Source organism: Podarcis filfolensis, assembly GCF_964270895.1.
Source record: "Podarcis filfolensis genome assembly, chromosome: 8".
In the NCBI taxonomy this organism is placed as follows: Eukaryota; Metazoa; Chordata; class Lepidosauria; order Squamata; family Lacertidae; genus Podarcis; species Podarcis filfolensis.
Window position 1 is genome coordinate 20,828,728 of NC_139611.1, and position 18,378 is coordinate 20,847,105.

General features: G+C 44.9%; 1 protein-coding gene across 1 annotated transcript in view; it reads left to right on the forward strand.

Moving 5' to 3' along the window:
* Positions 1 to 17,243, forward strand: part of GABRD (gamma-aminobutyric acid type A receptor subunit delta) — a 36,553-nt gene extending 19,310 nt beyond the window's left edge. The window contains exons 2-9 of the mRNA XM_083628810.1: positions 2,547 to 2,659; positions 4,182 to 4,249; positions 4,402 to 4,622; positions 5,730 to 5,812; positions 8,741 to 8,878; positions 9,736 to 9,891; positions 14,307 to 14,518; positions 15,859 to 17,243. Of these exons, the coding sequence (XP_083484936.1) occupies positions 2,547 to 2,659; positions 4,182 to 4,249; positions 4,402 to 4,622; positions 5,730 to 5,812; positions 8,741 to 8,878; positions 9,736 to 9,891; positions 14,307 to 14,518; positions 15,859 to 16,149 (1,282 nt within the window). The 3' untranslated portion in view covers positions 16,150 to 17,243. The remainder of the gene's footprint in view (positions 1 to 2,546; positions 2,660 to 4,181; positions 4,250 to 4,401; positions 4,623 to 5,729; positions 5,813 to 8,740; positions 8,879 to 9,735; positions 9,892 to 14,306; positions 14,519 to 15,858) is intronic.
* Positions 17,244 to 18,378: the final 1,135 nt, after the last annotated feature.

Below are 18,378 nucleotides of genomic sequence, written 5' to 3' on the forward strand. Positions count from 1 at the left end.
CTGTTCTCATCCTGAGGTAAAGTTCTTTACCTGAGGTACTACTTCCAGGTTAGCGGAATTTGTAACCTGAAGCGTTTGTAACCCGAGGTACCACTGTAGTGCAGTGGTGGGGAGACTCAAGCCCATGGGCCCTCCATGCAGCCTTCCAGACCCCTACATCGGGCCCACAAGTCTGTAAACCCCAGTTGCTGTTGTGCTCGGATCCTGTTTCTGGGCTTCCCACAGGCATCTGGTTGGCTTCTGTGAGAGCAGGATGTTGGACTGTATGGGCCATTGTTGGCCTGATGTAGCAGGACTCTTATTGCATTCTGTAAAGCTCTTCCATCTTTGACAACTCCACTAACAGCAGCTGATGGTGTCTGTGTTACTCAGAACATACATCCACAGAACGGTATCCCAAAACCCCCTGACGCTCTCTGTGCATACATGGGAAGCCAGAGCACAATCGGCACAAAAGCTGAATAACACTTTCCGCCCTGTTTGTTTTGCAGAGCAATTCAAAGCATGGCCTTGTGGCATTAAATGCAAAAGACCAACTTCGGAAGTAGGGCTTTTGCTTCCTTTTTTGGGCCAGTGACACATGGAAGAAGAAGAAAGAGGAGTAGGGGGGGGAACCCCTAGGAAAGTTACGTAAGTCCCAAGACAGGAAATGCTTATGGTATATTCGACTACAGCCTTTCATCAATATTTAACAAGATTTCTCTCCTTCTACCCGCATTATTTCTTTTCAAGCGCTCTGCTTATTTCGGAGCCTGGTGGGAGCTGTTGCGCCAGATCTGAGGGCGGCTCTCATCTAATGTTTTGAGTTATGTAGCTCATGTAGCTCTGGAGCTTAACTCATTACCGGTTTTGAGGTCCAACAGCAAGTTATCTCTCCCACATCCACGAGGGCCTCTGTAAAGGGAACTGTTGTCAGAAGGAGCTGCTCAGGGGACGTTAAGGACAGTGCTGCAGGATCAGACCCAAGGCATCTTGTTTCCCCACAATGGCCAATCGGATGCTTCTGACTGGGTACAGAATACTGCAGCCAGGCTACTGCCTGGGGTCAGTTAAATGTAGGGAGCATATTACTCCCCTGTCAAAACAATTTCACTGGTGACTGATCTGTTTCCAGGCACAATTCAACATGTTGATCATGAACTATCAAGTCCTATGTGGCTTGGGCCTGGGTTACTTGGAAAATTGTATCTCCCTTTATGAACTTGCCCGGGTGCTAAGATCCTCAGGTGAGCACCTTCTCCAGGCCCCATCAACATCAGAGGCACAGTTGCTGGCGACCTGCGAGAGAGCCTTTTCTGTGGCTGCTCCCATGTTGTGGGACTCCCTCCCAAGGGAGGTTAGATTGTGTCCCTCCTTGATATCTTTCTCTTGGCAGGCAGAGACCTTCCTATTTAGTCAGGCCTTTGGGCAATCAGTGTTTTCATGCTAGTTATAAATGTGTTTTATTGTATTTTAACTATTGTTTTCAACTGGTTTTCACACTGAGAGCCAGTGTGGTGTAGTGGTTAAGAGCGGTAGTCTCGTAATCTGAGGAACTGGGTTCGCGTCTCCGCTCCTCCACATGCAGCTGCTGGGTGAGCTTGGACTAGTTACACTTCTTTGAAGTCTCTCAGCCCCACTCACCTCACAGAGTGTTTGATGTGGGGGAGGAAGGGAAAGGAGAATGTTAGCCGCTTTGAGACTCCTGAAGGGGAGTGAAAGGCGGGATATCAAATCCAAACTCCTCCCCTTCTTCTTCTTGGTTTGTTAGAATTATTTTGTATTTCAGAGCTATGTTTTTGAAGTTTTGAAAGCCACATTGAATCCCATCTTGGGAGACAGCCGGGATATATATACATTAAACAAATAAGTGATACCCCTCTCCCATGGTCTCCCCCCATTGCAATCGGTAGTCAGAGGAATTATCTAGGACAGGAATGGGGAACCTCAGGCCCAGATGTCAAATGTGGCCCTCCAGGCCCTGGCTCTCAGAATTGTCCCCAAAGCCACACCCTCTCTTTTTAGGCTACACCCCTTGCCTGCCCTGTCTTGAGTGTTTTTGCCAAGCTGAAATGTGTCCTTGAACCCTTATCATTTCCTCTTACTTGTCCAGAGGGAGAACAGAGCACAGGGAAAGTTCTCAGGTACAACAGATCCCTGCTGCAAACGTCCTGCCCCAACACACGGACTCCTGCCACTGCCAGACAATGTGGATAGTACAGTGGTACCTTGGGTTACATACGCTTCAGGTTACATATGCTTCAGGTTTCAGACTCCGCTAACCCAGAAATAGTGCTTCAGGTTAAGAACTTTGCTTCAGGATGAGAACAGAAATTGTGCTCCGGCGGCGTGGCAGCAGCAGGAGGCCCCATTAGCTAAAATGGTGCTTCAGGTTAAGAACAGTTTCAGATTAAGAACGGACCTCCGGAACGAATTAAGTACTTAACCTGAGGTACCACTGTACTGACCTACAGTTACCCAATGGCCTGACTTGGAATAACTTGGCAAATTCCTGTGTTCTGATGACATGTTTTTTCCCCTCTTTTTTAACAACAACAACAACACAGAGCTATGAACGACATTGGAGATTACATCGGGTCAAACATAGAAATATCTTGGTTGCCTAATTTGGACGACCTGATGAAAGGGTATGCAAGAAATTTCAGGCCCGGAATTGGAGGTAAGATTCTGGCTGACGTCGTTAAACCACCCTGGGAATCGTAGCTCCATGAGGGAAATAGGGCTCTCCCAGAAACATTCAGCACCCTTAACAAACTACACTTCCCATGTTTCTTTGGGGGAAGTTGTTGACTCTTTAAAGTTGTATGTTACTGCTTAAGATGTACAGTGTAGATGGGGCCTAAGCTGGATATGGCTCAATTTTTTAAACAAACAAGCCATGAAACAATTTACATTGCAGCAAGGTAGCATATATCTGTGGTTACAGGGCAAATTTCAACAGAATATTACCATGGGCTCCTGATTTGGATTGATGGATATGCCATGGATCAGGACCGCACAGTCTTTTCTCCACATGCCTAAACGTGTGTCTGATGTATAGTGACAATGACAACACAACAAGTGTTAACACTTGGGTTAACTCTGGAAACCACATGTGAGGCTGTGGAGGTGAAAACTAAGTAGCCAGTATAACTCTGAGCCTGTATAGGATAGTTGCGGAGGGTTTTGCAGTTGCCAAACAATATACCAACCTGAAACGTGAGTATTAACTGTTTAAGCTTTTTCAGAAAGTCCTGGAACCGTGGCTTTTAAAAATTGCCATTATCCGATCAAATTACAAAGTTGGAGGAGGTAAGGGCACCAGCTGGGATGTGCCCGAGTATAGGTGAAGGAGAGGGGGTTATTGCTTTGTTTTGCTCTTGTTTTTATTTGTTCCTGTTTTTATTATGTATTTTGTGTTGGTTATCTTGTATTTTTATGCTGTGAACCACCCTAAAATCTACGGATGAAGAGCAGTCTACAAATTTAATGAAGAAGAATAATCATGCGTAGTTTGGCCCTTAGGCTTTGTTAATGGCACGAAAGCCCCCTTTTGGACACAATCAGGTGGCAAGTGGAGAAGCAGTCACTATTCCCTCAGTTTCACTGACGGGGGTTCTACTTGCAAATTGTGTAACTCCTGTTTTAAAAGCTGCACGGGTTACCAGTTTGTTGCTGGGCCTGATTCAAAGTACGGACCCCTGGAAGATTTAGGTAGGCCTCAAATATATGAAAGACTGCCTCTTCACCAATCTCCCAGGGTGTTAAGAATTGCCAGTTTGGCCTCTCTTGGTAGTTTCACTACCCTCAGAAAAGCGGGGCATTGGTGGCCCGGGACGGAAGGGGCCTTCTCTGTGGTAGCCCCTAAATTGTGAAATTGCCTCCCCGTAGACATGTCTTCATTATATCTTCACTGAGCCTCTTCATTGTACAGTACACATCACTTTATCCTGGCCTGTGGCTTCTTGCAGTTAACATGCTTTGCTTTGTGGGACCCACCTCTTTTGCTGAATGTAAACTTTTGTGTACTGTTTTGAAAGGTTTGCCTTGCTTTATAATAGTGATGGGTTTTTTCCTTTTTAAAGACTAAGCTAATATTCTATTGTTGTAACCTGCCCTGGGACCTTATGGTGAAATGGGGAGTAAGAAATCTCATAAATAAAATTAAATAACCCCCTCTTTTTTTCTTTTCCCTAATTCAGGCCCCCCTGTTAACGTTGCTCTAGCCATTGAAGTTGCCAGCATTGACCACATATCAGAAGTCAATATGGTAAGTTGGTGCTTGAAGAAAAATAATGCTGCCGTGTCGTAACATCCAACATTTTTCGGGGGTGGGGTGGGGAATAAAGATATATGTTTCTCCAGATTATGGAATTGTGGGAAATTTTAATGGCAGCCAGTGGTGGTGATTCTTGTCCTCAGGAATACACAATGACAGTCTTCCTGCATCAAAGCTGGCGCGATGACCGGCTGTCGTACAATCACACCAACGAAACCCTGGGCTTGGACAGTCGCTTTGTGGATAAGCTGTGGCTGCCGGATACCTTCATCGTCAATGCCAAGTCTGCCTGGTTCCATGACGTCACTGTGGAGAACAAGCTCATCCGGTTGCAGCCTGATGGGGTCATTCTGTACAGCATCAGGTAAAACAGAAACTTCATGAGGAAGAATGACCTTTTGTGCTGGGTAATTAGATGGCAACCTTTGCTGGGTTTTAGGTGGTTTCCCAAGTGCTGCATATTGTTCAGGCAACATGTGTTTGTGGGCAGGGACCTGTTGGCCTTTGATCAGCCTTGTGCGGTTCCACTAGATTCAGAAGGATCTGTAGTTCATGCTGATGTTTACTTGCACTTGTATAGGCTGGTGAAGCGCTTGAGAAGCAGAAAGTCACCAACTCACCAGTCACCATTAGTGCTGCCTGCCCCACCAACTTGTTGGAGGGGCTGCTCAGGTGTTGGGTTCATATAAGCACATGTGGCGGACCTGCAATAGGGGAGCCACATTCTGAGGGGAATTATTCAAAGATATTAGGGAGATAACCGGACAAAACACAGTAAAAGGCCTGGAGTTCGCATTACATAAAATTTACCTATGAGACAATATGACCTGCATTTTAAGCACATTTTTAAAGTTTTAACTGGCCAGGTAGGGTGGGATGGGGTTATTTAAGCATCTTATGTTTTAATTGTTGCCACCTGACCTGCAACCTTAGGCTGAAGAATGAGTAATAAATTATAGTAGTCAAATCATCATCACCATCCAGCTTTTAGCAGCAGCCAGGCTAGTAATAACTAGATATTGGAAATTATTAGAAGGTGCAACATTGACCACAAGTTATTTTTAAAAAGCCTGGCAATTTTGCACGGACAGAAAAATTAACCACTAAACTAAAAATAGCAAGGAGAATGAAATGAAAAGGTACATTTTGGGTGGATTGACATGCTTTTATTATGTACAGTGCAAAAGAGGAGAATGCGGGACCTTCTCCAGTTTATAAAGTTTTGTTTGCTATCATTGCAGGCAGTAAGAGAAATTGCCACCAAACTGGAAATATGACAATTTAAGGGATGCAAGCTCTGATGTAACCCAAACTCATGTCTTCAAAAATAGTGGGAGGGTGGGTTTTTGTTTTAACACTGCTTCTTGTTGTTTTGTAGTATAAAACAGTAATAATAATAATAATATTTTTTAATGGCAAATGTTAGCCTATATGTAATGGTGGTTTTTGTTGCTGTCTTCATTTTGGATAGAATCACCTCAACGGTGGCCTGTGACATGGACCTTACCAAGTACCCTATGGATGAGCAGGAGTGCATGCTTGATTTGGAGAGCTGTGAGTTCAATTCTGAGGTGTCTATTTTAAAAAGGTCTTCTCAAATGGGAGAGCAGGGAGTGGAGGAGATAATTTCCTTCACACAGGGTAGCCTTGGCCCAGAGTGCAAACCCCTTAATTATTGGAGCAGGAGCAGGGAAAGCGCAGCTCTCCCAGCTCCCATAATCCCTGATCATTGGCCATGCTGTCTGGTGTTGATGGGAGTTGGAGTCCAACGGCATCTAGAGCATGGGAGGATAACCTTTGGTGCTCCAGGTTTGGCTGGAATACAGCTCCCAACATCCCGGACATTTGCAGAAATGTGCATATTAGGAAAGCTTCGTCCTGAAATGCTGCAAAATTTTCATGGACTTGTTTTTGTTTTATCCCAAAGTAATGTGGAAATGTGGATAACTGAACTTAAAGACAGGGAAAAGAAGAAACCAAAATTAACAGATTTGGCCCTACCTGCAGTTTATTTGAACGTTTTTAGTGGGCTTCTTGTAACTCAAGGCAGCTTACAGCAAATGTCCACGTTGCAACTCTGTCTAAATGTGGTTTCGTCACAGCACCACAGAGCTTCTGAAATCTGGCTGGTGGTGGGGTGGCAGGTTAAATGGTGCTATGCATGGCCTGATGGCACCATGGAAACGCTGTTGCACACAGTTTAACGCCAGGATGACCTGGATGCTATTTCTCTAGGCCTGAATAGCTGTGCACTGGGACTAGAAAGCATTAGAGCGGATTGTACGCTGGTGAAAGTTTTCTCCTCCTCCTCCTCCTCCTCCTCCTCCTCCTCCTCCTCCTCCTCCCTCTCATTTCATTTTTAGCACTGACTGTTTTCTGAGCAATTAAGCACAATACATTTTTATCCCACCAAATATCGCAATCTGCAGTTCTTTTCACTTATGCAATCAGTAAATGCAGAGGCAGCCAGAGAATGAGGCGGCAAAATTTTAGTCTGCTGCCGAGTTTTTACAGAGGGCTCGGATTTTAATTTAATTTTGCAGATTGTGTTTATAGAGCAATAATCACAAGGAGAAATGAAGCCTCTTAAAACAGATTAAAAAAAGGAAAGTTGGTTCTCCATGGGAGTGGGGGCAGTTTAAAGACAAGCGAGGAGATATGTTTTGTGGGGAGGGGAATGTTGATGTAGAAAATGGACAGGTGAGCCGAGCACTTGAAGAGTAGCAATTTTGCACAAGTGAGTAGCAATTTTGCACAAGTGAAGAGAAGCTTTAATTTTATTTCTTACAGAAATATTTATTTCTTACAGAAAAAGCTGTAATTTTATTTCTTAATATATACCTTGCCTTTTCCTGTGAATGTTGGGGTGGGGAAGAGGTGGGTGAATCTGCCAATATCAGTTTCTTATTTTTCATAGAATCATAGAATTGTAGAGCTGGAAGAGACCCCAAGGGTCATCTAGCAGACACCCTGCGATGCAGGGATCACAGAAAAAGAATCCCTGACAGATGGCCATCCAATCTCTGCTTTAAATCCTCCAAAGAAGGAGAGCCCACCACTTTCCAAGGAAGTTCGTTCCACTGTCAACCATCTCTTACTGTCAGAAGGCTCTTCCTAATGTTCAGTTGGAATCTCCTTGCTTGTAATTTGAATCCACCGGTTCGAGTCCTACCCTCTGGAGCAGCAGAAAACAAGCTGGCTGCACCTTCCACGCGACAGCCCTTCAGATATTTGAAGATGGCTATTATATCTCCTGCCAGTCTTCTCTTCTCCAGACTAAACATACCTAACTCCCTCAACTCTTCTCCATATGGCTTGGTATCCAGATCCTTTATCATCTTAGGGCTTATCCACACTTCCTCTTGTCCCACTGCTTTCTTGGGGGGACAGGGGATGACAACTACAACGACCGCTCTTTAGCACTCAATGGCAAATGGTTTTCCGCAGATTGCAGTTCTGATCTAGAGCTAAAGAGTGGGTTTTGCCTGGGAAAGGAGTGTGACAAGGGGGAAACAGCTCAGACCCATGCCTAGAAAGTCCGGGTCAACCGGACCCATGCTTTTTGGAGAAGCATGTAGTGTGGACAGGCCCTTAGTCATTGTCCCATGCATACATTCCAGCTGGCTAATATCCTTCTGTCTTTCCAATCCTCTCTGCATTAGCTTGTGATTCTCTAAGTAAAAAAAAAAAGTCACCGTGAAAATTCATCATGCATTTTTGTGTGAATTTCTTTTAATACACACATTTTAATGCAATGTTGCCTAAGGAACATTTTTTACACAGCAACATCCCCTCGTATCATGCATTTCTATATGTTGTTTTCATTAAAATCTGCACTGCAGAATCTGGAGAAGCCCAATCAGTGTAGGCAATGCTGAGCTAGATGGACCAGTTGCCTGATTTGGTGCTTCCTATCTTTCTAAGGGATGCGGGTTAAACCACAGAGACTAGGGCTTGCTGATCAGAAGGTCAGCGGTTCGAATCCCCACAACGGGGTGAGTTCCTGTTGCTCGGTCCCTGCTCCTGCCCACCTAGCAGTTCGAAAGCACGTCAAAGTGCAAGTAGATAAATAGGTACCGCTCCGGCAGGAAGGTAAACGGCATTTCTGTGCACTGCTCTGGTTCATGACCCGGAAGCTGTACGCCGGCTCCCTCGGCCAATAAAGCGAGATGAGCGCTGCAACCCCAGAGTCGGTCACGACTGGACCTAATGGTCAGGAGCCCCTTTACCTTTACCTTTACCTTTACCTTCCTAAAAGGGGTGAGTGATGGGAAGAGAAGCACGAGAACACCTTGCTTGTTTCCAGGTCAGTTAGCTCTGATACACTGAACTGGGTTCATTAGGTTTGAAGTGGGCCAGAAAGCATTAACCAGTGGGACCAGTAAGAGAACTGTGGCCATGGATTCTGAGTGTTTCATCCTGAGCATGTCAATCTTCTTATCTTTCCCCGTATCCCTGTATTTATTCAGTTTCTTTTGACAGATGGCTACTCCTCAGAGGATATCGTCTACCACTGGTCTGAAAACCAGGATCAGATCCATGGACTGGATAAGCTGCAGCTCGCTCAGTTCACCATCACCAATTACCGGTTTGCTACAGAAGTGATGAACTTCAAATCTGGTAAACAAAGCTTCCAGTCCTTTTAAAAGCCTTGCAGGGATGGGACTGGGTAACATCCAACTAGGTTTTGCCCAGAGTTAGGGAAGGAAGGATCTCTGGATATTGTGATCTTTCCAAACTTAAATTCAGTTCTCCACATTTTTGAGCAATTTGAGATTTAAAAAGAAAAATCTTCATGATAATTCAGCAGCATTCTAATGATGTGCACATTTTTGTGTGCAGCTTTGACAAACATGCGCTTTCACACGTAATATACACTATATACACATTTGCATGCAGTTTCCACTACCGTAATATTAAATTAATCATATGCATTTTAGTTGATTAATTGATCTTTGCAAGTTAAATCTACATATATCTTTCCCCCTTACAAATAAAACCTGGTTTGGACCAGAACTGTGGAGAGACCCAGGGTTCAACTCCCAACTCAGCAGGGTCTCCCACATCTGGGGTGAGCTCCTTTGAATAATATAAATGTGGTGGCAGGGGAGGGACAGACACCTTTTAAAATCAATTAACTGCATTATTATTTATACAGTCCCATTAGGAATGAATGGATAAGTCTATTTTGGGTCAGCATCAGTTCTGCATTTGTTCATCCATAAGACTGCATCATTCTGCTATTCCACCCCCCCATGAAAATGGATTTCACATGAAAATGTGCATTTTTACATACTCCCCCCAAAAAGGGTTTTATCCAAATGTTAGTCCTACTCAGAGCTAGCCTACCTCACAGGGTTGTTGTGAGGATAAAACTGAGCTAAATGGGGGAGAGAACCATGCAAGCCACTTTGAGCTCCTTGTAAGAAAGGTAAGATGTAAATAAATATATTTGCCTTTTTGTCTCCTTTGTTTAGCTGGTCAATTCCCCCGGCTGAGCCTCCACTTCCACTTGAGGAGGAATCGAGGTGTTTACATCATCCAGTCCTATGTGCCTTCCATCCTCTTGGTCGCCATGTCATGGGTTTCTTTCTGGATCAGTCAGTCAGCCGTGCCTGCCCGAGTCTCGCTAGGTAAAAGTGTATTGTTTGATGGCTGGGGACCTATTGTAGGGTGTTAAAGCCCACAGATGTGGGATGAGCATTTTGTGGGATGGGCTTTAATGGGTAGGTGAGGCTATATTAATTGCAATTTATGCCTCCAGGTGCCCATATGTGTGGGTTGAACAGTTTTAAAATCCCATCATTGGCGGCCAAATTAAAAGGATAGGAATTAGGCTATAAAACCATGTTTTTGAGCAAGTCCAGCTATGAAGTAAGCTTGTTCTCCCTTTCTTACCCCATTTTACAAAGAATCAGGCAACAACTTGTAAAGTAAGTTTAAAAAAAGATGTACTGTACTTACTTTATAATCATGCATTGGTTCACAACAACAGTAGCAATAAAAACTATGCAGGCAAAATACTTATATTTACAGTATAACCAGCTTCAGGCATGTGGCTAAATTTGGAGCAAGCACAGGGCACATCTGCCCTCATGGCTGGTCACAGAAAGAGAAAGGATCAGGAAGTACTATATGAACTTTCCTCTTTAGGTGAGGAGGGGGAAATGACATCACACAGAGCCCTCTCTACCAATTGTATTTCTATGGCCTGAGTATCTATGTATTCTATGGCAGGAAATTGAAGCAATTAAATGCACAAATTGTCATCTCATCTGTCCTCCCAGTTGAACGACGTGGCCCAGGGAGAGAGGGAAAAATAGTGGAAGTGAACAGCTGGCTTCACAAATGGTGTAAACAGGAACGGTTTGGATTCTTAGATCACGGACTGCAGTTTCTTGAAGATGGACTTCTGGCAAGCGATGGGCTGCACCTCACAACGGTTGGGAGGAATGTTTTTGCCAAAAATCTCAGAAACCTCATCAGGAGGGCTTTAAACTGACTAATGTGGGGGAGGGAGACAGTGCTCCTGAAGGTAGGAGTCTATCAATTGATGAAGATGATCATCCAAATGTCATAGACCAAATGGAGCAAACAGCATGCAGACCTAGTGGTGGGAGGAAAAAATCCTTAAATAAGAGACACGGGGGAATGATTAATGGACTTCAATGTCTGTACACTAATGCGCAAAGCATGGGAAATAAACAAGATGAGCTTGAGCTCTTGGTACATCAAACTAAATATGACATAATAGGCATCACTGAAACCTGGTGGGATAAGTCCCACGATTGGAATTATGTAATAATGGAGGGATACAATCTATTTCAGAGAAACAGACCAGAGATGTGAAGAGATCCAAGATTTAGAACCTCAAAGCCAAAGTGAGAGCATTTGGGTCAAAATTAAGGGAGAGAAGAATAACAGTGACCTCACTGTGGGAGTTTACTATAGATCCCCAAGCCAAACGGAGGACATAGATGATGCCTTCCTGGAACAGATGGCCAAGCATGCAAAAGGAAGGGAGATAGTAGTAATGGGGGACTTCAATTACCCGGATATTTGTTGGATGTCAAACTCAGCCAAGAGCATAAGGTCAAACAGATTCCTCACTGGCCTTGCAGACAACTTCATTGTCCAGAAAGTGGGAGAAGCAACAAGAGGAACAGCCATTTTAGATCTGGTCCTAACCAATGTTGATGACCTGGTTAGTGGGGTAGAAGTGGAAGGATCATTAGGCGTGAGTGATCATGCTCTTCTGAAGTTTACTATACAGCGGAAAGGAGCAGCCAAGCATACTAGGACTCAATTTCTTGACTTTAAGAAAGCCGACTTCATAAAACTTAGGGAAGTGCTGGATGAGATCCCATGGACAGTAATACTAAAAGGAAAGGGAGTTCATGATGGCTGGGAGTTTGTTAAGAGGGAGATAGTAAAAGCACAACTTCAGGCAATACCAATGAGACGGAAACATGGAAGGTGCCTAAAGAAGCCAGGGTGGCTATCTAAAGAACTTTTAACTGAGTTAAGATTAAAAAAGGATGTGTACAAAAAATGGAAAAGGGGGGAAACCACCAAAGAGGAATTCAAACAAATAGCCAGCACGTGTAGACACAAAGTCAGAAAAGCTAAAGCACAGAATGAACTCAGGCTTGCTAGAGAGGTTAAAAGCAACAAAAAAGGCTTTTATGGGTATGTTCGTAGCAAAAGGAAGAACAAAGAAACAGTGGGGTCACTCAGAGGAGAAGATGGTGAAATGCAAACAGGGGACACAGAAAGGGCTGAACTCCTCAATGCCTTCTTTGCCTCAGTCTTCTCCGATAAAGAAAACAGTGCCTGACCTGAAGAATTTGGAGCAAATGATTCAGCAGAGGAAACACAGCCCAGAATAACTAAGGAGATAGTACAAGAATACTTGGCTAGTCTAGATGTATTCAAGTCTCCAGGGCCATATGAACTGCATCCAAGAGTATTAAAAGAACTGGCAGATGTGATCTCAGAACCACTGGCAGTCATGTTTGAGAATTCCTGGAGAACAGGCGAAGTCCCGGCAGACAGGAGGAGGGCAAACGTTGTCCCTACTTTAAAAAAGGGGGAAAGAGAGGACCCAAATAACTACCGCCCAGTCAGTCTGACATCAATACCAGGGAAGATTCTGGAGCAGATCATTAAGCAAACAGTCTGTGAGCACCTAGAAAGGAATGCTGTGATCACCAATAGTCAGCATGGATTTCTGAAAAATAAGTCATGTCAGACTAACCTGATCTCGTTTTTTGACAGAATTACAAGCCTGGTAGATGAAGGGAACGCAGTGGATGTAGCCTACCTTGATTTCAGCAAGGCATTTGACAAGGTGCCCCATGATATTCTTGTAAAGAAGCTGGTAAAATGCGGTCTTGACTATGATACCACTCAGTGGATTTGTAACTGGCTGACTGACCGAACCCAAAGGGTGCTCATCAATGGTTCCTCTTCATCCTGGAGAAGAGTGACTAGTGGGGTGCCACAGGGTTCTGTCTTGGGCCCGGTCTTATTCAACATCTTTATCAACGACTTGGATGATGGACTCAAGGGCATCCTGATCAAATTTGCAGATGACACCAAACTGGGAGGGGTGGCTAACACCCCAGAGGACAGGATCACACTTCAAAACCACCTTGACAGATTAGAGAACTGGGCCAAAACAAACAAGATGAATTTTAACAGGGAGAAATGTAAAGTATTGCACTTGGGCAAAAAAAATGAGAGGCACAAATACAAGATGGATGACACCTGGCTTGAGAGCAGTACATGTGAAAAGGATCTAGGAGTCTTGGTTGACCACAAACTTGACATGAGCCAACAGTGTGACGCAGCAGCTAAAAAAGCCAATGCAATTCTGGGCTGCATCAATAGGAGTATAGCATCTAGATCAAGGGAAGTAATAGTGCCACTGTATTCTGCTCTGGTCAGACCTCACCTGGAGTACTGTATCCAGTTCTGGGCACCACAGTTCAAGAAGGACACTGACAAACTGGAACGTGTCCAGAGGAGGGCAACCAAAATGGTCAAAGGCCTGGAAACGATGCCTTATGAGGAACGGCTAAGGGAGCTGGGCATGTTTAGCCTGGAGAAGAGGAGGTTAAGGGGTGATATGATAGCCATGTTCAAATATATAAAAGGATGTCACATAGAGGAGGGAGAAAGGTTGTTTTCTGCTACTCCAGAGAAGCGGACACGGAGCAATGGATCCAAACTACAAGAAAGAAGATTCCACCTAAACATTAGGAAGAACTTCCTGACAGTAAGAGCTGTTCGACAGTGGAATTTGCTGCCAAGGAGTGTGGTGGAGTCTCCTTCTTTGGAGGTCTTTAAGCAGAGGCTTGACAACCATATGTCAGGAGTGCTCTGATGGTGTTTCCTGCTTGGCAGGGGGTTGGACTCGATGGCCCTTGTGGTCTCTTCCAACTCAATGATTCTATGATTCTATGATTCTATCTATCAGCAATACAGCTCTGTTGTATTGGCCCCTTCTCATGATAACTAGCAAGAATATGCTTTTGTTAGGTTTGGTTGTTAATCTCTCACACATTTGCCTTTCCTTTTTGGTGTTTCTTCCCCCCCCCCCCACTAGTCGAGCATAATGTCTGACGTGAAGCTGCTGCACTGGGTGCCTGTTTACTTTTGAGCCAAATGCAGCCCTCTAGCCCTCCAGGGTATGGTCCCGACTCTCTCTACTCTCCCCAGGACTCTCCCCATGCCAAATGCCTCACCAGCCTTGCTTTGCACCACCCTTTGGTGCTTTTTCCCTGGCTGGAATGTGAACTCTGATAATGCTTATCCTGTATGAGGAATAGAGTGGTTTATGTGAGTGAGTATAGAATCTAGCCTACTGTGCAAAGATGAAATGTGCATTCTTTGCTCCACCCACTTTTGCCACTGGCCTATGGCCCTTGGGAGGTTGCCCAGATGGGAATATGGCCCTCAGACTGAAAAAAGCTATTCCCAGCCTTGGACTAAACAGAATTAAACTCTAGCTGGGACATCCTCCCCCACACCTTGTTTCTTTCAGGTATAACTACAGTCCTCACCATGACCACCCTGATGGTGAGTGCTCGGTCTTCACTCCCACGGGCTTCAGCCATCAAGGCCTTGGATGTGTACTTCTGGATCTGCTACGTGTTCGTCTTTGCCGCACTGGTGGAATATGCATTTGCTCACTTCAATGCAGACTACATGAAGAAGCAAAAAGACAAGATCAAGACCAGCAGGCAGGCAGAAGAGGTCAGTAAGAGCCTCTGGTGGGTTCAGACTCTGATCCACCCATTCGGTAGAACTGGGCTGAAATGTGTGGTCCAGCATTCTCCAGCCATGCGGGGGGGGGTGAGGGGGGACAGTAATGGGAGAAGCAAGCTACTTTCTGATCATATAAACTTATCTGCCATGGACTGGTTGGACACAGAGGAATGGTAGCAGGAACCAGTGGGGGAACCCCCATGGAAAGAAGGCTCAGAGCAAGGGGATTGGTGGTGGGACAACGATGTGTGGTCTGAGGGAGAAGAGGAAGAAACTGGGAGGAGAGGTCTGTAGCTGCAGTGGTAACAGGGCTTAGTGAGAGGGGGGAGTCTGGGGCAGAGAGCAGTCCAGAATCAGAGCTAGAAGCTGCAGCAGGAGAGTGGGATAAGGGAGGCCAAAAGGCCCTCCTTTGCAGATCCTGTTTTTTTCTAATAAAGAGTTAACTTTACTTACTCCGTGTGATTTACTGCTGGCTTGAGGAAAATATTTAAGGGAGAGTCAAGGCAGGCGTCAGCAACAAGCCCTGGCAGTTCTCCAAGGATACCAGGAGCTGATGCCAGCCCCCAATGCTTGCTTGGAGAAAGTCCCGCAGATATCAGTATGACCACCTAATAACAAGACAATGACAATAATCCACCAACAGCATACAAATCAATATGGCTAACCTGATCCAAAACACCTACCCACCCCACTCACACACAAAAACAAAGATCACCACAGCCAATCACAAACAAACAACCACACCCTAGGCCAGTCACAACCTCTTTCACCTCCAAAGAAACACAAATGAACAGCAGAGAACCTGCACGAGCAACGCTGACACCAAACCCTACATACATTAAGCAAAATAGAAGCATCGCCACCCGACACACCCCCATCTTCCCCCCCTCCCCCCTTCCCCCCCCAAATGTCTCAACAAATGAAACTGATTTGTAAAAATGTTACACGGAAAATATACGAGAGACATTACACATACTTCTGTAAAACAAGAAAATCTTTAATAATAATAATAATAATAATAGTATGACCACCTAATTCAAGTATGGGGAACTTGTTCCTCTCCAGATGTTGCTGGACTCCAATTCCTATCAGCATCAGTAATATCAGTAATTGGTGATGATGGGAGTTGCAGTCCAGCAACATCTGGTGGGCCACAGGTAAGTCACCAGTGATAACCAACATGGTGCTCTCCAGATGTTGCTGGACTACAGTGCCCATCAGCCTCAGACAACAAGGCCTATAGGGAGGGATGGCAACATCTGGTGGGCCACAGGTTCCCCATCCCCTGGCCTACAGACATGTTGATCATCTTCTGCTTCTCATTTCAGGTCAATGTGAAGAACGCCATTGTTATGTTTTCCCTCTCGATAGCGGGCGTCAACCAGGAACTTGCTGTTTCCAACAGGCACCACAGAGTCCCTAAAAACTTGCCTGGGTCAGTGGAAGTGGAAGCAGGAGAGACCAAGAAGCAACAGGAGACTAAACCCGAGAAGAAAAACGGCCTGAAGTCTCTCTTCAAGCCCATCGATGCAGATACCATCGACATATATGCTAGGGCAGTTTTCCCAGCAGCCTTTGCAGCAGTCAATGTCATCTACTGGGTGGCTTACACAATGTGAGGGTCACAAAATGGAGGCAGGCTGGGCAACAGGCAACTGAGATCCTCTGAGCCAAAGGAGAGCGTCTTAATGGAAGGGCCTTACTCAGGGCCAACTTTTTAACCACAGCACTTCCAAAGCCAGATGGATATTCCGTTAATAGAGAGGATTGTTCTTCTCCCTTCCTCTGTCACTGAGACAGCAAAGCAGTTGGCCACCACCCCTTTTTATTGGCTTGTTTCCCCCTCTTTAGTCTCCACAGAGCGAGTCAGATGCCACAGTCTCCCCCAGTTTGGCATGAAACTCCTGCCAAGGCTCCACAGCTGCCTAATCCTGCGCAACAATAAGGCGTTTCACTTCTTCATCCGTCGTGTCATCTTCCAGTTTCAAGAAGGATAAGTCCTGGATTGGGGCCTGAAGAAAAATAGCACCTGGTGCATCAGGGTCTGATCCAAACTAATCTGGTGTGTGTCGCCAGGGAATAATTTCTTTGCCGGGTGTTTGTGGGGAGAGATGCTTAAAAGTGGACCAAAAATGCAAGGGTGGAGCTCTGCATGGTCTGGATTTTAACCGGCTTTTAAGGACCCAATAGAAAACCTTTTTATTTGAGATTGGACTATTAAAAGGCTAGCTGGCTGGCAGTCCATTTCTTTGCAGTTCTGAGAACTTTTCTTTCTTCAATCTGCACCTGTTTTAAACACACACACACACACACACACCCTACTTGACTGCACAGTTTGTGTCATAGCTCTGTATGGACATGATGGTTTAGCTGTGATTCCTGCAGTGCAGGGGTTGGACTAGATGACCCTTGGGTCCCTTCCAACTCTACAATTATTTGATGCTATGATATCTGTAGCTGGGCATTTTGATGGCCAGGGGTAATGGGGATGTGTGTAGGGTGGGGTGGGGGAGACACACACACACACATATGCATATACATGTATTCCTTGAAGTTTCTTTAATGGTTTTAAAATCTGGGCAACAAACGGTAATACTGGGTTTTGGGATTCTGGTTTTTTTAAAAAAACTGTATCATTTGTCTTGGATAAAGTATTTAAAACACTTTTTTATCCTCTTCTAACCACAGCATGAAATAAAGCCTATGACACAGAGCTTGACTGGAATTGTTTTATCGTGGATACTTCATAGCTGGATTGTGGGGAACAAAGATCCAATGGAAAGGGAGCAAGATTCACTGCAGAGAACAAGGGATTGCGAAATTACAGAGAGAGAGAAAGATTTGTGTTTCTTATATGTACACCATAAACACAGACATGTAAGCAGCTCTGGAGAATCACTGGGTGGATCCAGACCGCCTGTTTATTGGGTGTTCATCCTGATTTGCTTGTAGGGAAATTAGACGACATGGGCTATGTAATGAACATTCTTCCTGATTGGTAGATTAGGGAAAATTGCAGAGAAGAATTATTGGGAAAGTTGTGCTATTATCTTGATGAATAAGGACTTGCCTTTTTTGTTTTTTAAAATTGTAAACTGGTGCAGAAATGATCGGAATTGTAAACTGGTGCAGAAATGATCAGGAAAAATGAGCAAGCGAAATAACATCCCTACCAAGTACCCGGGTGGGCAGAGCTGAGTCAGGTCGGGCCCACGCAAATCATCCACCCTGGTCCAACTCAGCCACCTGATCCACAATTACAGACCGGTGATATTTTCTTATGGACTAGCCTGTCTTTCAGAAACAGCACCACAAGGTTGAGAGGTAAGTTAGCATCACTTCCCAAGATTTGTTGCCTGGGGAGACTGGGGTATGTGTGGAAGAGGCAGCAGCCCGCAAACATATTAACTCTGCATCTAATCCCTTTGCAGAAAGCCTTCCTTTAATACAACTTTAGATGTTAATTTGGCTTTAGCAAAAACAAGAGGGGGTGGAAGAGTGTTGATGGCATGGCCCAGTGAGACCCTTGTGCGAGCTTCTTCTGCTTTAATGTTGGAGGAACAGACTGAAAATGAAGCAGGATAGCGTAGTATGTTACAGATGAATGAGGGATGAGGGTGATGTAGCTGAACATCACCATCTGATGCAAACGGGGCAGTGAGGCGGGGATGGATGGGGAAGTGGGAAGAGTTGAGGCTTTTGATGATAATCATCCAAAAGGCTCCCACTTTGGCTCTTAATGGGACTGTGTTACTTCAGCAGATAATGAACTAAAAAAACAAAAAAAACCCCAGCACAACCCCAATGAGCCTTCTACAGCTGGAGCAATAGGCTCCTAATGCACTTCT